Genomic DNA, 22,535 nt, shown 5'->3' on the forward strand with positions numbered 1-22,535 from the left:
AAACTTGCATTAGAAACTTCTAACAGCGGGCAGTAGGATGCATTGACTCCAGGAGTTGGTCCTGCTCACCCCTTAACTTCAAGTGCGTCAGAAGATCCCAGCCAAACTCGTGGTTTATTCCTTTGGTAACTTTTTCCTAAGCACCTACTATGTCCCCGTTAATGAGTGCTGGCAAGACAGACAATTGCTGTCAGACTTCCCTTTCCCCAGTGGGATTGGTTTAGTTTCGTTTTCTTTTTGGAAACCTGGACACTTTCTTGCAGCAAGCTTTTAATGTTGTTGGGTGCCGTTCAGTCAGCTCGACCCCCTAGTGACCGTCCATACACCTGAGTGGAACCCTGCCGGGTCCTGAGTCATCCTCACAGTCGTGGTAGCAGCCACTGCATCCGTGCACCTTGTTAAGTGTCTTCCTCTTGGCCCCTGACACCCTGTTTTACCGAGCGTGATGTCCTTTCCCAGGGTCAGGCCTCTCCTGTTAGATGCCTAATAAAGTAGGTGAGATGAGGTCTCGCTGTCCTCTCTTCTAAGGAGCACCCTGGCTGCACTCCCTTATTAATAGTGTTCTGTATTGGAGCCCTTGGAATGAAGAAAGCCAGAAATTAGCACACCAGACTTGCTGATTCTGATTTTTTTTCTTTTTAAAGAAAAGGTAGAATACTTTTTTTTTATTAATAAATTTATTTTTTCATTTCAATGAAAAGGTAGAATACTTTTAAGAGGTGAAGGTTGGCTGGATTTGAGCAAGAACTAGCTCAGGCAGCATGGGCTTGCTGGGCTAATGAGGGGCAGCTCATGTAGGTCAGTTCAGGGGGGGTTCAGGTCTTTGGATGACGAACAAAACAGCAAAATAAAATCTCATTAGAGATCGAGAAACAAAACCCAAACTGACAACGGTGTTTCTTGTATTCTTGACAATTTTGTGCTTCTAACAGAATCAAGATTTGACTAATGGCACCTTAAGTGGAGTCCTGTCTCTGAGTGAACTGAAGTGAGTAATGTTCCCTTGATTTCAAACGTAAACTGTCCACTGTGGAAAGGTATTTTTTGAGCTGTATTTGCATCTGGAAACCAGCTGTTGGAAAGAGACAAGTAGACAGAAAGGCTATAGAAGGAACTGACTCTTGAGCCCTTTGGAAACTAACCATCGTCACTTCTCATCTGCTATACCATAATAGGGCATCTTTATTTGAACTGGCATTTGAGTTTTAACATGGTTAACATGGTTGGAAGAAGAGTTCAGGATAGGATCTCATACTGCATATCATTTGTTCCTGTTTTCATGAAACATTGGTGGTTCATAAGTTAGCAGATTGAGGCTTAAAACAACATGTATAAACTAGAAGAAATGCATTCCACATAGATGCACTGATAACTGCAAGGTCAGTGGTTCTAGCCCACCTAGCAGATGCTCAGGATCTTGGCAGTCTGCTCCTGTGAAGACCTTATGGGGCAGTGCCCCTCTGTCATGTGGAGTTCTGTGAGTCAGGATTGGCTCAGCGGCACCCAGAACAATAGTTAAATATGCATCAGCAGGTTGGCCTAAGCAGGAACAGCTTTGGATTACCCTGAACCTGCCATTGAAAGGGGGGAGGGCATGTCAGGTCCGTGCTCCTGTGGCAGGGAAGTGTCATCAGATTGTCTGTGATGACACTGAAAAAAAAACCTATCCCAGGTTAACAACTCTCCCTGCGGGCCATCCTGCCAAATTATTATTTGACCTGGTTGCTTTTAGTGATTCCGTAACACTTTGGTGGAGAAGAATGATGGATTCATCAAGCAGCCCTAGGACTCGGCTGTGGTGTGGGCTGAGGGCTACGTGAATGAGAACTGGATCGTGCTGGTGCTGGTCAGGGCCTTCATTGCTTGGATTTTGTCTTCTAGTGAAAAAGCTGATACAGTGACTGCAGCAGTGGGCTCAAGTGTGTCAGAGATGATGAGGGTGACATAGGACAGGACGGGTCAGCTCTGCTGTTCACAGGGTTGCTCTGAGTACTTGACTTGTTGGCACCTAACCAACAACGACAACTGAAAAATCGATCCTTTTCTAACCTGTATATGTGTGTGTGTGTGTATGAGAGAGAGGTGGGAGGGGAGAGGGGAGAGAGAAAAAGAAATTAACAATGGATTGGGACTCTAGTACCTAGAAGGATGTGGACTTTAATGAAGGTTAGGATTTATGTTAGGGCTAGTTTAGGATTAAGGTTCAGGTTGGGGCTAGAATTAGTAGAATAGAGTTTAAATATCAGATTTGGGTCTGTGTTAGGGTGAGAATTAGTCCTGTAGTTATTATTATGTCTGTGTTTGGGGTCTGGGATTAAGTCTTAGGGTTAGAGTTAGGGCTTTTGTTAGATTTAGGGATAGGATTAGCATTAAACTTAAGATTAGGACTCGTGTTAGGGTTTAGTATTTATCCTTGGGTAAGGGCTAAGACTTGATTTAAGATTATTGTTAGGGAATACATTTGGATTTGGGCTTGGATTAGTGCTATAGTAAAGGATAGGATTTGATTTTGTGTTAAATGTAGTGTTATTGTAAGGGATAGAGTTAGGCCCAGGTTTACCTTTAGGGTTGGCGTTTGTGTAAGGGTTAGTCTTTGGGTTAGAGTTAACTCTAGAGTTAGTGTTTGTGGTTAAGATTAGCAGTTTAGGTGGCAGGATTAGAGTTAAGGAAGGTATTCAGGATATTGTTTTGGTGCTCATGTTAAAGTTAGGACTCTGGTTAAGGAGGTAATTGTGACTGATGTCACCCACTGCCAACCTGGTCCTAATGATAACTCTATATTCTCAATCCACCCACTAACCTTACTTCCTAATCCACACATGAACCCTAAACCAAGGCTAAATCATAAACCTAATTCTAACAGTAACCCCAAACTCAACCTCATCCTATTCTGTGCTGGGCACTGGCGATTTGAGTGAAGTTGAACACAAGTCTTTGAGATGGAGCAGTGTCGATATCATGTAATGATGATTTCATAATGACAATAATGATGAAATCACCCGGGGAGCTTTTCAAGATCCCTATTCCCAGGTACAGAAGGAGCCCTGATGGTGTGGTATGTAAGTGTCAGGCTGCTAACTCTAGGGTCTGTGGTCACAATCCACCAGGCACTCCATGGGAGAAAGGTGGGCAGTCTCCTGTCAAGAGTTAGAGCCTTAGACACGAAGCAGATGGATGAGGATGTGCAGGGGCAGGGGGAGATTAATCATGGGGTTGTATAATTTGATGGGTAGGGTAAGGGAAATTCAAAGAATCTGTTCTGGAAAACAATGAATTTGAATTCATTAATAAACTAGTATAATAATGAAAAGAAGAGAGAAAGGGATAGGGATGCAAATATAGGCAATGTCGGGGGAGGGGGGCGGAGAAACCTAATGGAAAGTCACTGTGAACCAGAATGGAGTCAACAGCAGTGAGTTTTGGTTTTGGGTTAGATGCCCAACCACAATCAGAGTTCAGTAAATGAGGCCCAGGCATGAGTCGTTTTTAATGCATCAATGTCAGTTTGAAAACTCAGGTACGCCTCATTCAGGCTGTGGTCTTTTTGATCATTTGCCGTGTATCTGGGAGCTGGACAGAGAATAAGGATGACAGGAGAATTGATGGCCTTCGAGTTGTAGGATTGGAAAAGAGACTATTACATGGTCTGTCAAAAAAAACAAATGTAAGCCCCTCAAAGGAGAAGAATTGACAGTGACTGCAGCAGTGGGCTCAAGAATGTCAGAAATGACGAGGATGACACAGGATAGGACAGGGTTCAGGATCATTATGACTCCTACTCAGCCCTGCAGCACATAACAGCAACAGCAAGCACTTCAGTGCAAAGCTAAGTTTGGGAGGCAGAGGTCTAGAAGTTTCAGGCTGTAAGAAAATGGTAACAGTGCAATCAGTTTCCTACAGTGCCGGTGTCATGGACAGAGGCCGCTCCAAGCATCTGAGTATAGAGCAGGTGGGGTTAGAGCTGGCTTGGGAGGCCAGAGGCAAACTCCAGAAGAAAGGCAGCCTCTGAGGAGAGTTACAGAGGAGCGGGCTGCTGGCTTGAGCAGCCAGCCAACCACTGCCATGGAACTTCTGGCCTCCACCCCGTCCCTGGGGATGACTCTTGGGGCTGGGGGACTGTCCTGTGCATTGTGAGGTGGTTAGCCACATCCTGCTTCTACCCACTGGATGCCATTAGGATCTTCCCCCAATCATAGTAATCCAGAATGTCTTCAGACGTTCCCAAATATCTTGGTGAGGGGAAGAGTCGCTGCAAGTTGAAAGTCATGGGTTTTTAGTCTATTCTTTTAAATAGATTTCTTCCATCCTAACTTGACATAAAGCCCTGCCACATGGTTGAAAGCAAGTGTTTGAAGGCTGAACTTGGAGGAAAGGACTAAGAGATTCCTGAGGGGGAGTGGTTAAGAGTGCAATGGCAGGGCTGGATCCCTTGACCGTTGACCCCAAAGGGGAGCGACTTGCCTCTCAGAAAGCTTGCCTGGGGCCAGCTCTTCCTGTGCTTCCATGCCACACGAGGCTGCCTCCAGGCTGCAGCAGCCTGATGAACAAGATTGTTCAACCATAATTTATGTTTTGCTCATAGCAAGAACTGATACCGGTTCTGCCCGGTTAGTTTTCACTTGTTACATAAATGATTTCTTTTTCCTCCCTGAGGAGTCTTTTATTAGACCCAGTGTTTCTTCACAGTAAACACTGTAAGCAGTAAATATGATGTGCTTAATTTAATTGCTGTAATTCTACCTTGTTTTAAATTTCACATTTCTAATGGCCTCATTAATGTCACTCTCTCCCTCTTTCTCTAACAGGCGATCTGAACTCAATAAAACCCTGCAAACCCTAGCTGAGGTAATCAGTCTGTCCTGCACCTTATTAGTAATGGAAGTTATTTGAGTTGCGTTCATGCAGAATATATCGTCAGATATATTAGATAGATCTTCAGATTTTTCCCAGTCTGCCATGTAAAAGAATAAACGAATGAGCTCGATTACTCCACAAATCAGAACTAGGAGCAATGAGTGGCTGTTGAAAGGAGGTAGATTTTCTTCATTGTAAGGTGAAAAGTTTTTCAAAATGAGATTGCCCAGAAAACAAATACCCCTAGATGGTAGTGAGCTTCTTGTCACTGGAGGTGTCCAAGCGGATCCTGTATACTCGGAATAACTCTGCTGCTATGTCAGGAATCTGGTGGAGAGATGAATTGGATGATCCCGAGCACAGAGTAGGGCAGGTTTCAGATCTGTTGTCTATAGGGTCACTATGACTTGTAACTCGACTCGTTCGCACCTAACAAGAACAACAGTGTTCTTTGGGATTCTAAGATTCTGTGATGCTTTGGATTTTGTCTGACATGTTCAAGTGTCAACCTAACATATACATATGTATGTTGATTGTTTCAGACATATTTTATAATGTGTGTGACAGCAGAATCTCAAAGGTATGTACATAATTTTTTAATGCTTTTTTTTGAGTTTTAAATTTTTTTTTAAATTTCATATTCATTTGCATACATACACATTGTGTTTCACACATTTCTTCATTCACATTGTTTTATAATGATCATTCCCATACATTGTGTTTTTTAATGCTTTTATGAATGAATATTATTTATGCATCCATGAAAACTTAGGTATTGAGGAGTCTTAGTTGCCATTTTCAAAGCATTCTTCTCAAATACGTACATGTCAGTGATGTTTTTATATGTTTATATATTTGGTTTTCTTTTCCCAAGCACTTAGCTCTCTTTTGCATCCATCTTCCTTTTTTATGAGGTTTAGAGGAGTAGTGGGTAGCTGGCCAGTTGCCTCTGGTTCTGTTTGGTTTTTGTTCTTAGCCTCGAGAGCCACTAGTATGACTGAGAAATAGTTCGCTCTGACCCAAGCAGGGAGAAGACCTGGGAGAAGAAGAAGGTCCAGAATATAGAGCTTGGTGAAGGGAAAAGATTGAAAAGAAAGAGAAACGAAATAGTGTGGATGGGAGATTCAGAGTTTGTCTGACAATTATATTGAATTCTACAGATTAAATTAATAAAATAGATATGCCCATTCTTTGTTCTGGTTCTGTAATAGTTTTAAGAGTAATAATCTTGCTCCCTGAACCTGGAACATTCCATGTTAAATCCTACAAAAATGACAGTTTCTACTTATCGAAGCTTTCATTGGTATAAACAAGAGAAAAATCTTTGAAATTTTATATTGTCTGTTGAAAATGTATATGCATATATACAGTTAAAAACAGGCCTGAGGGCCACTAATTAAAGTCACCCACCTTTGGCTTGGGACCATCACTTTCTGTCCACTAGGCCAACTGAGCTCTCTCTGTGTTGTTGTTGTTGTTAAGTGCCTATTTTTAATTGTTTTTGGTCAAACGTTTTTCTAGTTCGTATAGCCCTGGTCTGTCCACTTCCTGTACAGAGGTAACTTGTGGATACTGTGAAGCTGAACACTGTGACAGTGATGTATGAAATGCGATAATGATGGACAGTATTTGGAGGAGCTCTGATTAAAACAAGCTTGGAACCAGGAGTGGCATCCATTTCCAAGATAGCTTGTCTCTGGAAACCCTATGAACCTGGAGAAACGAAAGTTATACAAGTGTCCAGGTCTTTCGTTCATAGGGTCACGATGAGTCGCCTACGACTCAACGGCACTTAACAACAATAATAGGATATATAAAATATAAAATAATAATATAATACAATACTATTGTTGTTAAGTGCTGTTGAGTCATAGACGACCCTATGAATGAAAGTCTTGAACATAATACTTTCATCTTTTCTCCAAGTACATAGAGTTTCCGGAGACAAGCTTACATTGGAAGTTGAGGGCACTCGTACCTCCAAGCCTCTTTTATTTGGGAGCTCCACAAAAAGCAGGCCTGAAGGCCGCAGGCCTGAGAGCCCAAAAAGCCTTTTATATGATGCCAAATCCAATCAGCTGTTGTGAACAAAAGTCACACCGTAGTCTCAACCCCAAACCAGAAAACATGATACAAAATAGAAATTGTGTATATATGTATATATAATTTCACCATACCTTCCCCCCCCCCATTACTTTGAACAGCAATTTTTCTTTTCGCCTAGACAGAAATGAAGATAAAGAGAATATTTTCAGTCCTGGAATAGACTTGATCTGACCTCTTTCTGTGGTAGTATAGATTGAATCCCCAGATTTTGAATTTACAAGACCTTGATATCCATTTAGGGCAGTTGTGAAAGTGTTCTCATGATGAAAACTAAAATTCCTACAAACACCAGGCACGATGCCAGCCAGAGGTAAGACTGGAGGTTTTAGGTGCTGGTCTCTGCAGCACTGTGCAGGCAAAACCACTTAGCTGCTGTGAATGGTCAGGGAGACTCTGCTTTGTCACCTCTGTGAATATGAACTAGCAGCATGTAGCTCATAGGAGAGTCTTTAGGGTCAACTTTCGACCATGGTAGGTGGGTGTGCACCCGTTTATCAGGGTGACATTACAAGTTAGCAGTATCATTGTCCACTTTTTCTCAAAACTGAAGACATGTATGTAGGTTTACAAGGCAGATGGTTCGAATCCATTAGCTGTTCTGAGGGAGAAAGATAGATAATCCCCTCCCATGCAATTTACAGTCCCTCGAAACCCACTAGAGGGTCAACTGTGAGTCATTTCTGACTTTGCAGTGAGAGAGAGATGGAGCCTTCTGGTTTCGTACCAGGCTGGCTTTAAACACATGTGTTTTTCTTTACAGCACATTAAATTGTACATTCAAAGTAAAAATGAATAAGACCGTGAGCATTTGCGCTGTAATGGATGCTTTGAAAAATGTAAAGATTCAACCAATGGGTAAGTTGTCTCTGCCTTCACGACTATGCTCGTTCAAGGCTCTTGGCGTCTTTGTAGCAGGAATTATAATGAACACATTTACATTTTATATGGCTTTCTGTGTTGGCTCCTTTGTCCTTGGGCAGTTTTCAAACCCTCTGATGTAACTGCCACAGGTTTGGGTTTTTTGTTTTTTCTTTTTGCTTAGAAGGTAATTTTTCCTGCGTTCTCATAAAACTTAACCAGTTGACATCGAGTTAATTGTGGTGTGGTGTAACCTGTGTCTGTCAGAGCAGAGCGGTGCTCCATAGGGTTTTCAGTGGCTGCCTTCTTAGAAATAGGGCACCAGACCTTTCTTAAGAGGCACCTCATGGTTGACTCAAACAAAGCTCCAACTTTCACCAAGTAGCCAGGTGTATTAACTATTTACACCATGCTACAATTTTTTTTTTTCTTTAGGGGCATTTTTCTTTCATGTTTCAAACACAGCGTTCCCAAATACAGCATCAAATAAAGCTTAAGTACTCTATATTTAAAAATATGAAAGAAAAAAAAGCCAAACCCAAAACAACAAACCTTGCAGAGAGATAAATTTTTCTTTGGAGTTTTCCGTGGCTCCAGGGAGGCTCCAAGGGAGAAAGATGGGGCATGTCCTTCCATGCGGTTTATAGGCACCAAGAGCCTACTGGACGGTCATCTATGAGTCGGTTCTGTCTCTAGGCCATATAATGAGCTCCAGCCTTCTTTAGAAGGTTCTAGGTGGTACTGAGCATCTCCCTTGCCTTGCTCTTGACCTTGTATTTCTTCCTTTTCCTTCATCCCCTCCAGAACAGTGCTGCTGTTCTCCTAAGACCCCCTGCCCTACATCCCCAGAAGACTTGGAGAAACTGCAGTGGTAAGTAGCAAACATCCCGACCCTTGTCCTAAAAAGGGGCTTTGGAGTCACCATGTTGGCAAAGAATGTTTGGAATTTCAGGAGGAAAGCAGGACTTTGGATTGTGGAGAAAGGACACAGTTTCGTGTTGTCTGAAATGTCCACTCGGGCCATTGCCTTGGACTCATGGCTCTGGGGCCTGGCTGTACACAGGGCATCTCCTGGGAGCTGCGAAACAGTCTGCTGCCCCCTGGTCTCACCGACAGAATGTGTCCTCATCTTCTTATGTGTTGGTCCATCTGATGGATGAGAAATGGGGCTGTTTACAATCACATTTCCCCTACTTGAGAATGCATTTGAACCCCCTCTTTTTTTTTCATATATTTGATGGCTGTTTCTCTCTCTCTCTCTCTCTCTTTCTCTCTATAAGTCATCTGTTTATGTCTTTCCCCCACTACTCTACCAAATTTTAAGTCCATTTCTCAGAGTGTCTTGTACTTTTGGACACATTGCTCCTTTGCCTGTGGTATGTCTAGGGAATGTTCTCTTTGAGTTTGCTAGTTGGTCATCATTGAGTTTATGAGGGATTTTTGGTTGCATGAGTTTTGTGGCGTTGGGTTTTTTTATGTTTATGATGTCAGTCTTATTACCTTTAAGTTTTTGAGACATTATTATAAAGTCTTTCCCTATACCAAATTATAGAGAAATTAACTTTTTTAAAAAGTACTTGCATGGTTTTTTCACATTTAAAGCCTTGCTTTATGTGGAGTTTATTCTTATGTGCTGTGCAGTGTAACTCTCATTTTGTCTTTCCCAAATGTCTACTCAGTGGTCCTGTATCATATATCAAGAAGCTCATCCTTTTTCCTAGTTGGCTGTGAGAGGCCACCTCTGGCATAGACCAACTTTTTATATGTATTTTGATCTAATTCTAGGCTGTAGCTATTAACATTGGAGGAAAAATAGCTTAGGAGTATACTAGAACTTTCTATGCTATTTGTGCACGGTTTCTGAAAGTCTAAAATTAGTTTAAAAATACTCCTATGCAGTCTTCACTCCCAGAGATTGTCATTTAATTGGTTTGAGGTATGGCCTAGGCATTAAGGGATTTCCCCCCACACACACATTGTTTTTTGTTTTGTTTTATGTTGATTTACATACAAAACTTGTATACATTGTGTATCATTCCATGTACATTGCATTTCACATGTTCCTACAATTCACATTGAGTTTCAAATGATCACTCACGTACATTGCGTTTTATAAAATTAATCACCACTGATCTAGGTGTCAAGGGATTTTAAGGCTCCTCTGCCTGGTGGTCTAGTGTTTGACTAGAGCGGAGAATCACTACCTAAAAATGTATTGTCTCACCGGAAGGTGGGAGAGAGATGATCCAAAATGGTAGATGACTGTAAAAGTTGTGTATGTAGCAAGCAGCAAGTTGCTGTTGTGTTCCACTGAGTCAGAACCGACTCAGCGCATTTTCAGAGGCTGTAAAGCACATGGGAAGAGAAGAATATGAAAATATACACAGGAAAAACTGGGAGGTAGATGAGTGGCGTATTCACAGTAGATCACAATGATTGGCCCACCTGTTGCCATTGTTATTGCTGCCGTTGGGGCTGTTGAGCTGACACACTGGGCTGGATTATTTTTAAGTATAGTCTGTCTTGGAGGAAATGCCACCGGAGTGCTTCTTAGAGATGAGGGTGGCAACACTTTGCGTCACATACTCTGGATATATTGTCAGGAGGGACCAGTCCTCGGAAGAGGACATCATGTTTGGAAAGGTAGAGGATCAGAGGAGGGGAACGCCGCTAATGAGATGGGTTGCCATGGTAACTGCAAGGATGGGCTTGAGTCTGTTGGAGATGAGGGCGATGGCACGGGGGATAGGGCTCTTTGGGTCCGTTGTACATAAGGTGAGTTGGTGCTGAATTGATGGTCCCTAAGAGCAGCCACAGTGCAGAATTTTTATATGTATCTGCAATCGGATAAAAAGAATTATATTTGAAAAAAAGGGATGCTTTTAAAATTTGTGCCTTCTTGTCTGGAAGCTCAGTGCAGCCTGTCTGCCTTGTGTAGGCCACACAGGTTTCTTGTGTTTCTTTGCTATATTAAAACATTGGACCTTCAAGAACTGCTAAAAGTCTTTGTTGTTAGATGCCGTCAAGTCAGTTTTCAATTCCCACAGACCCCGTGGAACAGACCCCATGCAGCTTTCTAGGCTGGACTCTTTCCAGGAGCACATCACGGGCATTCTCCCATGGAGCTGCTGAGGTTTGCATTTTTCAACTTCATAGGCTGGAGGATCAAGGATCGAACTTCTGGAAGCATTGGCATTGGGTCATTGAGGCAGCTCCACAGGCCTCTGAAGGCTTCCTGTTCAGAAAGTGGATAAAAAGGACAGTCTGCTGGCCTGGGTCTCTTGCATTGACGAGCTTTGTGTCTGGTGCCTCTTCACTGAGTGCAGTCTCAGGCTCCTCCTCTGGATGCTTTTGAGGATCCAGGATCGAGCTACGGCTTTGTGGCTGCAACAGTGGGCTTAAGCCTAGTGCAGATTGCACGGCTGGTACAGTTTAGGCAGGATTTCATTCTGTTGTACGTGAGGGTGGATCCCACTCGCCAGTACCTAACAAAAGTAAGATGACAGAGTGGTGATTCTTACTCCAGCTGCACATTGAACTCATCTGGATGGTTTTAAAAGCACAGATGCCTAAGTCCTACCCTTGAGATTCTGATGTCATCGGTGTGGGGAGCTGTCTGGGCACTAGGGTTTGTTTGACTCTGAATGTGTATGGTAAAATCGATAGGACAAAGCACACCCCACTTCGGTCTTTTTTACGTGTCTAGTTCAGTGATGTTGATTACGTTCATTTTGCTGTGTACACATCACCATCACCGTGTCCAGGTTTTTTCATCACCCTGAATTGAAGCAAAACGCCTAGTCCGACGCCACCCTGGGTCTCCCCTGCGCTCCTGCCCACTGTCACAGTCCTTGTGGAGGTCCATTTTGTTGAGGGTCTTCCTCTCCTTCACTGACCCACCCCTCTTCTAGGCATGGTGTCCTTTCCCAAGGACTGATCCCTCGGGCTAACTTACCAAAGTATGTGAAATCAAGTCTCAAATCCTCGCTCCTGAGCGCTGGCTGCACTTTCCCAGACAGATTTGTGTATTCCTTTTTTTTTGGCGGTACATGGGATATTCAATATTCTATGTCAACACCACAAATCAAAGGCATCAGTTCCTCTTCTGTCTTCCTTATTTAGTGCCTCATTTTCACGTGCAAACGGAGCAGTTGAAATTGAAAAGACCATGGCCGATAACCACTAGTAAACGGTGGTCTCTGTGCATTTGCTCCTTCAGGTAATCTTATCGCTAGTGAGATTGTTACGCTCTACATTGGACTTTTAAAAAATTCCATGTGATTCCACTATGCAGCCAAATGTGGGAACCACTAGACTATAAAACTAGATGTTAAGAGTATTTGTTGAAAATGTGGTAGAAACTTTTAATCACATAAAAACTTACTACTTAAGCAGGCTTGAGTTTATGATTTTCATGCCAATAATTGTATTCCCATGTGTTATAGCCATTACCACTACTGATTTCCAACATTCTTCATCTCCTCAAATAATGACTCTACTCATTAAGCCTTAACTCTCTGTTCCCCCTCCTCTGGCCCCTGGTAACTTCTGAGCTCTTTTCTGTCCCTGTATTTGACTTGGGGGTCTCTTTGATCCACTTGATTTCTTAGTATCAGTTGCACATTAAAACCGTCTGGAGCATGTTTAAAACAGACTGGTGCATAAAAATGACCTCTAAGATGCTGTCAGTGCTCTGAATTTGGTGATTATGTTGATGCATCCATAGATAAAAATGCATTAAGACTGGTATACCTTTACTGTATGCGGGCTGTGCCTCAGTAAAGAAGCAAATGCTGGTGCCTGCATGCTGCAGTCTCTGTAAACTCATGAATCAGAATTGGGAATTCATAAAAGAGTGTTTCCATTGTGGATTCTTCTCCCATGGAGCGGTCGTAGGAGTGGTCAGACAGGGGGCGTTTGGCAGGTACCCCAGAAGGCATGAGATGGCACGAGAAGGGGCGTGGCGGGGCACGTTCCCCTGGTCCCAACATCACCTTGGCTGTGCCATTTGTTTGACGTTCTCTCTCATGATCTCGTTCATAACTCGTATGTCTCTGATTCTCTCCTTCAGTGATCTGCAGGATACCATTGTCTGCCTTAGCGAAGTTGGCCTGCCATTCTCTTCTTCCAACAAGCCTAGCCCAGTTGCTCCTCTGGCTACAATTGCAACCCAGGTCACCAGCGCCGTCTCTTTAGCTGAGCCCTTAGACCTTCCACCTGTGACCCAGAGCTCCTTCCCTCCAACCACAGAGAAACACCCTCTCTCACTCCTGCCCTTGGCTACCAAAGCGCCCGGTTCCACAATTGATTTGCCCCCTGTCTCTGGAGCCATCGCTTCCTCTACACCGCAAACCAATTTTTCTTCCACTCTGCCACTGCCTGCAAAATCTTCACTTGTCTCTCCCACCACATCCGCACCTGTGAATGTCATCGCAGCCAGCTCGTTTCCCGAACATGTAGGTAAGTGAAAGGAACCAAGCTGTTCCCGCTTTGTTGTCATTCTGGCCACCTGAAATACAACTGGCAACAGATACCTGGCAGAAGATCCCACTGAGAATTCCTTGATTCTGAGAGCTGTCCTTCAAATAGTTCTTGTTGAGTACCATCGAGGCAGAACCAGTTCACAGCTGACCTTCCAGCAGGTTTTCAGAGGCTTGTAAATCACACGGGAGGAGATTGGTTATTTTTCTCCCACAGAGCAGCTGGTGGATTTGAACAGCTTCCCTTTTGGGTTTTCGGCACAACTTCTTGCCACTGAGCCACCAGAGCTCCTTCAGCCACTCGTAGGAGATATATATGGTTAAGTTCAATTGGCTTGACCAAAGCAGTGGGGAAATAACTCTAAGAGGCAAATATAGATCTCATCTTATTGACATGGTTACTTCATCAGTTCCTTTCACCCACAAAATGGTGATGTGTCATTATATTAAACATTGCTAACAGAATACTTTTGGACTATTAACCAGAGTAGTTCCACTTAAGTATGAGGGCCAAAGAGGGAATTGGTGAAAATTAGTCACAGAAAGATGATGCTGACACTGAGTCATGGTATCTATGAGGAGGGGAGAACCTTCTGGAAACTCTGGGTTTGGGTCTGAGACCAGCTACTGAACTCCTGCTGAGTAAGCCTCTTCTTTTTCAAGATGAAAATTATTTCACTCACTGCACCAGGTTGACAATGACAGGGTATGTGAGCCAGTCTTGGACACCACAAAGAGTGGTCCAGTCACAGAGTCATTCAGCTTAAGGAGACAGAGATAAAGGGAAGAGAGAAAGAGACAGAAAAGTCTGGGTATTCTCTGCCATTTCAGTTCTGAGTGAGAAGTAAGAAGCAAGCAGTTCCGTCTGTAGAACTTGGAGGAGGGCAGACAAAGCCAGATTTTTGGGTGGCATTGGGATTATAGCCGAGACTCTACCCCACCCCTGCCTCTTCCACCAGGGCGCCATCCTCCCTGGAAGCTTGGGAGCTTCTGCCAAATAACTTGGAAATGGCTTTGCTTTCTCTTGAGTAAATGATTTGTATAAGTATGACCATTTAAAAGTCAAATTCATGAGAGCTCTAATAAACTGTCAGTTCAGTAAAGGGATGAAGTGTAAAGTAAAACAAAAGTTAATGAGCCTGGACCTAAGGTGCCCATCTTTCCTAAGCTATTGCCTTACCATCGAGCTCATGTGCTACACAGAAAAATCAGGACAGAGACTTCCTGACTTCCTGTACCAATGATTTGACCTCTGGGTCTGTAGTGTGAGCCAATGAGATAATAGAAGCTAGGAGACATATAACGTAAAGGATCTATATTGTGCCATATAACTGATTGCTAAAAAGTAGATTGAACTTAATTGTTCTGCAAGAGAGGAATGATGAAATTAGACAGGACACCTCACCCCCCAGTGACTGTTGTGCAACCATGAGCTGCAGATGCTTGGACTTGTCCAAGTCCTGATGTGAAATGAAATGGCACGAGAACAAATCATTTGCACATGATGTTGATGACATACATGAATAAGGAATAGAAGGGAATATGCATACAAGAGAAGGAAGACATTAAGAGTGATGGCACTTTTTAAATTTTAGACACATTTATATAGTTGATTATACATCAGAAACTATTAAAAATTAGGCTAACAGCTAGCTGATAGCTACATGTTCATTTCATGATTCCTGTTCACAAAAGAGCTTCTAATAACCCTTATCAAATCATCTGTGCATGATACGAATACGTGTGTAAGTGTGCCTATATGAAAAAGGGGGAACTCTGGTAGCCTAGTGGGTAGAGAATTGCACCGCCAAACCAAAGGCAGATGGTTTAAGTCCACTGGCAGCTTCAAGAGACAAAGATGGACAGTCTTCTCTCATACAGTTTACACCATCTGAAAACCTGTTGGTGAGTCAGTTCCAATTTGAAAGCAATGAACGAGCAAGCAAGCTGTGGAAAACAGGGGCACTCTGGTCACCTAAGCCGAAGGCTGCACCATTCTGGAGCTTCCAGTTCACTAGCAGCTCCAAGGGAGAATGACGGGTACTCTCCTCCCATGAAGTCTGTAGCCTCTGAAACCCAGTACTGAGGCTGAGCGGTGAGTTCCACCTTGACGTCAATACTTGACTCAATTCTGAGCCATCTACCACCTTTGGCAATCTGTAAAGCTAGCTGCCAGTTTCAGTTCTACACTCATCCCAGTATGATTCCCCCCACCTCAATATAAAAATTTGGAAAGTAATTGGCAATTGATGTGCACACACATGCACAAGTACATAGAGAGAGAGGTAAACTGAGTGTGTGTGTGTATATATGTCAGGTTTATCAACGTAGAGGATTGAGGGTACCATGGACTGCTAGGAAAACAGATTTATCCTAGAAAGGGTTAAACTGGACGGCTCCGTGGAGGCAAGGATTCTGGGGCTTCGTCTGAAATACTTTGGACATATTGTAAGGAGGGACCGGTCCTTGGAGAAGGACATCATGCTTGGAAGGGTGGAGGGACGGCGCAGGAGAGGAATGCCCTCTATGAGGTGGATTGATTCGGTGACTGGGGTAATCGGAATGGGTGTGTCAGAGGCAATGCGATTGGCACAGGATAGAGCAGAGTTGGGCTGTTGTATGAGTCGCTATGAGTCACAAGCGACTCGACTGCATATAACAACAAACAACAACAACACTCATCCTTTATACAGTTCTCTGAGGTTCGATGAACACAGTTGAATAACTATCACCACAATAAAGGGTCGGCTATGAGTCACTTTGAACTCTATGGACATGAGTTTTGAGTTTTTTGAATCATTTTCTCATCTTGTGCTTAAAAAACTGATTTGGCTCTTTGTTATAGAAATTATAACTACAAGAATTTCCAGCTCTGCTGAACTTGAGGATCAGGTGTCCCAGATGGAGAAGACTTTGTCCCAAGGCAGCTTGGAGCCTGACCTGGCAGGAGAAATGATACACCAAGTCAGCAAACTCCTTCGCTCACCGCCTGCCTTGCTGGCCCCTCTGGCTCAAAGGTATAACTTTGTAAAACTGATATGCTGGTGACAGGAGACTCATTAATGATAACAAATACTTCTTCTTAAATGATTAATTATAGCCAAGTCATTTTTTTCCCAGTGGTGGTCCAGAGGTAGAATGTTTAACCTTCCATGCAAGAGACCTGGTTCAATCCCTGGCCAATCCATTTCATGTGTAGCTGCCACCCGTCTATCACTGGAAGTGTGCCTGATATTAAGGTGCTGAATAAATTTCAGAGAACTTCCAGACTGATAGGTGAGGAATAAAGGCTTGCCAGTCTGTTTCTAAAAATCAGCCAGCGAAAACCCTCTGGATCACAATAGTCCAAGTTGCATCTGGTCATGGGATGGCACAGGACTGTCCAGAACGTCATTTTTTGTATATGGGGCTAAGGTGAATCAACGCTGTATCCATGGCTGCTAACAACTTTTCTCTGTAGTACTAGATTTATAGTAATATCTTCAGTTACAAGTCTATATTCTGTATAGAATGAGAAAACCAAAAACAATTCAACAGTTCAGTGTGAACTTCTATCTCTCTTTATAGATTGCTGAAAGTGGTGGATGATATTGGCTTACAACTGAATTTTTCAAACAAGACCATAAGTCTAACCTCTCCTTCTCTGGCTCTGGCCGTGATCAGAGTAAATGCCAGTCATTTCGACTCAATGACCTTTGCAGCCCAAGACCCTGAAAATCTTCAGGTACACTGGAATTTATTGTGTATAACTGGCGTCTCTCTCTCTTTTTTTTTAACTTCAATTGCTGGTTATAGTTTGGGACAGTATTAAAAATATTAAACATCTGGAACAGTGAGACAGCGCAGACTCAAGAAAGAAGCCAGTGTGGGATCTAGGAGATGTGTTTAGTGGCTGTGTTAACCCTTTAGCAGGTGGACTGAGTAAGCTTAGGTGTATGTGTTCAGAGGGAGTAGCATTCTACACGGTTGGAAAATCAGAGACGTCAGCTACTTATCAACTCATTTTAATATCTTAACAAATGATATGGCTAGTTTTGGCACTGGCTCTTCATGAGATGTCTTGGTGAGCTGCTTCTGAAAGATTACAGACTTGAAAATAAGGTGGTGCAGTTCTGTTCTGTCACATGACACCACTTAAGAGTGAAAAAGAGGCTCAATAGTACTTAACAGAGAGTGTGGATACATTAGGTATACTGGTGCTGAAAATCAGTCCTGCTTCTGGTGGTTTTTGTCTGTAGGGATCGGAGGCTGGACGTCACCAAATAAAACCAATAGTGGCCTTTTCCACTTTCATCGTCTTCCCTTACAAGCTTAGTCCGTGGCATTCAATGAAGACTTTACCATAAACTGGTCACCAAATTGATGTGTCTTCAGCTGTGGTCTCCTGAGGGTCCATAATTTTTCAACACCTCTTGACTTTCTGTGTAACCCTAAAATGTTTCCTGTCCTTTCTTTCCTGTGTGGAAGCTTTGTCTCATCTTGAATGGTGGAGTTCTTGGGAGGTACAGATGGTTAACATGCCTGACCACTAACTGAAAGGTTGTAGGTTCAGAGCCATCAGAGGGACATCAGAAGAAAGGCCTGGTGATCTAGCTCTGAAAAATGACCCACTCAGAACCCTGTGGAGTCCAGTTCTACTCTGACACACGTGACGTGACGTGACCGTGAGTCAACGTCGACTCCATGGCAGCGGGTTGTGTTTTCTTCTCTTCTTTTTCATTAGTTGAGCAATAGCCAGAGAAGGACAAGTAGAACCCATTTTTCATAGAGACACCACAGAGAACACGCCCTTCCAGGAAGCCTCCATCTTAATGATTTGTCACGTTTTTAGTCTTTTCACTTGGTTTTCAGATCTCCCTGGAAACGCAAGCTCCTGAGAATAGTATTGGCGTCATTACTCTCCCTTCCTCGCTGTTGGATAATTTGCCAGCTGGTGATGTGGAGCTCGCTTCCAGAGTTCAGTTCAACTTTTTTGAGACACCTGCTCTGTTTCAGGTAAAGTTGCCACTAACTGCTTTTGCCATGGGATTTATTGGCATGGTAATGGAGGAGGATGTGGTTTCATCTAATAGTAAACCTTCTCAAGCCTGCTCTAAGTCAAATGAATTGAAGTTTATTTTTAAACAAGTGACCTAATGAGGAGGAGAAATTCCAATAGTTGACAGTTGTGTGGAGCACTGCAGAGGTGTGCACTATTGTGAACACTTGAATCTTGTCAACAGCCCTGTAAGGTAGGAACTATTTTTATCCCTGTTTCACAAATGGGGACATGAAGACATGGAGAACCTAAGCTCCGGTGTTTGTAGCTTAAAGTTCAGGGGTTTGTAGCTTCAATGTATGAATGTTATATCCCTATAAAAATCCACTAGGGTCCCACTATGTCAGTCTATGTTATTTGATTCGGTATTCGGAGCACTGTGTAGTGAGGTGAGGGAGCCCTGAAAATGTAGTGCTTAGGCTGTCAGCTGCTAACCAAAAAGGTTGGTGGTTCAAGCCTTTCAGCTGCTCCTCGGGAGAAAAATGTGGAAGTCAGCTTTCATAAGATTACAGCCTTGACGTTTCCTAAAAAAAAAAAACCTCAAACATAGAAATTCCATATGACCCAGCTATTCCACTGCTAAGAATGCATCCCAAGGAAAGCTGAACAGTGGACATTTGTACGCCTGTGTTCACACCAGTGTTCCTGAGAATAGCAAGGAAATGGAAGCAGCCCAAATGCTCATCAAACAAATGGATTGAGAAATTATGGTACATTTACCCAATGGGATACTATGCAGCGCTAAGGAGCAATGATTATTTTAAAATACTATATAACTTGGAGTAGACTAGAAAGCATTTTCCCGAGTGAAATAACTCAGTCTCAAAAGGACAAATGTCGCATAAGGCCACTATTGTGAAAATGGAAGGATACTTGAATAAGATGTGTATAAATGTTCAGAATGGAAAGGAGAGAAGGGGGCCCAGATAATGGGGAAAGGGAGGAATCACTGGGATAGTAGAGGTTAATGGGTGCAGGGTGGTGAAGTAATGGGAAAGCTTCAATGGGGGCTTGAAAAGATGGGGTGGTAATAGGTATAGAGTAAGGGTAATTAATTATATGCAATAAAAAGTACTATACAAAACATAATGTATATGAATGATCATCTGGAAATCAATTTTTAAAAGATTACAGGCTTGAAAACGTTGTCGTTGTTGTTATGTGCCATCAAGTCACTTGCTACTCTGAGTAACCCTAGATACAACACCAGAGCTCTATCCTGAGCCAACCTTATTGTCTCTGACACACCCACCCCCATCACCCCAGTCAAGCGGTCTGTTCATTCCTAAAAGGTCGCTGAGTTGGAATAGGAGTGGGTGGCAGTGTGCTTTGAGTATAGTGGAATGAACTGTGCTTTTAATTTGGGGGACTTGGGAGAAAAAAATCACTTTACTCCCTGACCTTCCATTTCTGGCTAAGAAGGTAAAATAGAAAGTGTGGGCTCAGCAGTCCTGAGGTGTTTTTTTCAAGCCCTGAAGCCCTTTAATGGTACTTCACGTTTCCTTGATTTTCTGATATTCTAGGACCCTTGCCTGGAGAACCTCTCTCTGATAAGCTACGTCATATCCTCAAGTGTTGCTAACCTGACTGTCACAAACTTGACAAGAAATGTGACGGTCACGTTAAAGCACACCAGCATGAAACAGGTGAGGGGAGCCCAGCCTAGTCTGTTCCCAGACTGGAGGGTTCGATCACATATTATTAATTCAGTACTGAGATCAATTTCTAATTAACGCTCTAAAACAAAATGTCTATGAGTGATTGAATGCAAATGAAGTATGGTTTGTAAACTTTCACTCAAATTAAAAACAACAACAACAAAAAGACCTGGTAATTTACAGACAGGTTCAGCGGTGTGTAAGTCACAGGCACTCGGTTGGGTTTTCGCGTGCCTCTGGTGGCATGACCTGGAGTCAGTTGTGCTGCTAGCACAAAGGTAGCACCTCTCTGGCAGTTCAAATCCCTCAGCTGCTCTGTGGGAGAGAGATGGGCAATCTCCTCCTGTGCAATTTACAACCTTGGAAAGCCGCTCGCTGGAAGGTCAGCTGTGAATTAATTTCTACTTGATGACAGTGAGATGAGAATGAATGACGGGGGCCTGTGGTGGTTCAGTGGTGGAGCTCTTCCCTTCCATGCAAGAGTCCAGCTGTGATCCTTGGCCAATCTGTACCTCAGACACAGCCAACAGTCAGTGGAAGTTGTGTGAGCCCTGGTGGTGTGGTTTGTTACATGGCATGCTGCTAACTGAAGGGTTGCCTGCTTCTTGGGAGAAAGATGGGCAGTCTCCTCTCAAAAAGAAAAAACCTCAAAAACCCAAGGGAGGGTCCCCATGAGTCAGAACAGATTTTACCGTAATGGATTTGATTTGGGTGGTTGTGATACTGAATAGGTTTCCATGGAGAGTACAGATTAAGCTAGATGAGGAAGAAAGGCCTGGCAATTTTCTTATGAAAGTCAGACCACAGAAACCTTTCAGCACAGCGATCTGATATGAAGTAGATTAATAAGGGCGGCGCAGGACAAGACAACACTTTGTTCTGTTGTGCATGAGGCAAGTATGAGCCAGGTCCCAGCTTGATGATAACAAACAACAGTAACGTGGAACTTCCCAAGAAAGGAGCCTTGGTGATGCTGTAAGTTAAGCATTAGACTGTTAGTCACAAGGACAGGGGTTTGAATTCCCCAGCTGCTCTGTAGGAGGGAGATGAGACCATCTGTTCCTGTAAAGATTACAGCTTTAGAAACCTGATGGGCAGTTGCACTCTGATAGCATCGCTGTGAGCCGGGATGGACTTAATGGCAGCTAGTTTTCATTTCCAAGAAGGAACAGTGCAAAAGCAAGTGCTTAGCAACTGCTAAACTTCAGGGTATTTGGCTGCAGGTCTGATTCTCACAGGAGAGAACATCTCCCAGCCTAGTTCCCATTGTTCACATTGAGAATCGTTTTATGAACTCTCTACTCAAAATACGATCCCTGGATCAGCAGCATTCAGCATCCCTGGAAAGCTTGGCAGGATGTACGTACCGGGCCCTACCCTAGACCTTCTGAATGTGAACCTACATTTTAACAAGGACCTAAAGGCTTTATGGGCACGTTTGGATAGTTTGAGAAGTGTCACTTCATTTGGGCCTCACTTACTTCTGGGTGTATTTTCTAGTACAAAATGAGGACTGACTTTCCAGATTCAAGCAGTAAAACTGTCACAGCTTCTTTCCATATTTTCAGTTCCGTGAATTAATTATTGATCATTTCTTTTTCTGCTGCAGGATGATTTAACAGTGAGATGTGTATTTTGGGACTTGAGCAGAAATGGTAGGTTCTGGTCATACCCCTCTAAAATCTTGAGCGAGCATGGGAGGAAAGGGTGGCTTAGGGAGGCCAGGGAGTCTTTGGCACTGTGGCCGGCCCCGCTGACAGGGCAGATGCTTTTTCTAATGCCAACAGGTGGCAGAGGAGGCTGGTCATCTGATGGGTGTTCAGTCCAAGACAAGAAGCTGAATGAGACCGTCTGTACCTGCAGCCACCTTACAAGCTTCGGTGTCCTATTGGTAATATACTAGAAGGCAGTGGTGGTCCAGTGGTAAAGTTTACACCTTCCACTTAGGAGACCCGGGTTCAATTCCAGCCAGTGGATCTTATGAGCAGTTACCGTCAACCATCAGTGGAGGCTTGCATGTTGCTATCATAACAAGTGGATTTCAGTGGTGCTTCCAAACTGAGACACACTAGGAGGAAAGGCCTAATGATCTACTTCTAAACCTCAGCCCATGTAAACCCTATGGATCACAGCAGTCCAATACGTTACCCATAAGGTGGCTATGAGTTGAGGGACAACTTAGCTGCAACAGCCACGTCATCTGATGGGCAAACTCATCAGATGAACTTGAGGGTGAACCTGAGGTTCTTGGCCTGAGAGGTAGCTGGGTGTACCATGATGTCCAGCATTCTGTGGCACTGTTATAAACGAATGACATGACTTCTCAAAGAAGCAAGTGCCGAAGGAAAATACTTGTATATGGAATGCAAGTATTTTTTTTTCACATTTGGTTTTCATATTTCAGGCTTTCTCCTTAAATTAGCTAACAGGGCTAGTGAAAGCAGACTAAAATGAGTCATCTTAGTTGTTTTAATTTGAAATGCAAATGAAAATTTACAGATGATGCATATTTTATCTTCCTGCTAGCCTTGCAGCATAGGT

General features: G+C 43.2%; 1 protein-coding gene across 9 annotated transcripts in view; it reads left to right on the forward strand.

Annotated features, from left to right (window-relative positions):
* The window catches only part of GPR64 (G protein-coupled receptor 64), a 79,243-nt gene that overhangs the window by 40,196 nt on the left and 16,512 nt on the right, over positions 1-22,535 (forward strand). For all 9 annotated transcript variants that reach the window (XM_006893800.1, XM_006893808.1, XM_006893802.1 and 6 more), the window contains 12 exons: positions 933-988; positions 4,806-4,845; positions 5,397-5,434; positions 7,721-7,815; positions 8,623-8,689; positions 12,890-13,278; positions 16,144-16,315; positions 16,866-17,022; positions 18,150-18,293; positions 19,860-19,982; positions 21,604-21,649; positions 21,782-21,885. In XM_006893800.1, the coding sequence (XP_006893862.1) occupies positions 933-988; positions 4,806-4,845; positions 5,397-5,434; positions 7,721-7,815; positions 8,623-8,689; positions 12,890-13,278; positions 16,144-16,315; positions 16,866-17,022; positions 18,150-18,293; positions 19,860-19,982; positions 21,604-21,649; positions 21,782-21,885 (1,431 nt within the window). The remainder of the gene's footprint in view (positions 1-932; positions 989-4,805; positions 4,846-5,396; positions 5,435-7,720; positions 7,816-8,622; positions 8,690-12,889; positions 13,279-16,143; positions 16,316-16,865; positions 17,023-18,149; positions 18,294-19,859; positions 19,983-21,603; positions 21,650-21,781; positions 21,886-22,535) is intronic.

Source organism: Elephantulus edwardii, unplaced genomic scaffold, assembly GCF_000299155.1.
Source record: "Elephantulus edwardii isolate Elephantulus edwardi_28Jun2011 unplaced genomic scaffold, EleEdw1.0 scaffold00131, whole genome shotgun sequence".
Lineage (NCBI taxonomy): Eukaryota > Metazoa > Chordata > Mammalia > Macroscelidea > Macroscelididae > Elephantulus > Elephantulus edwardii.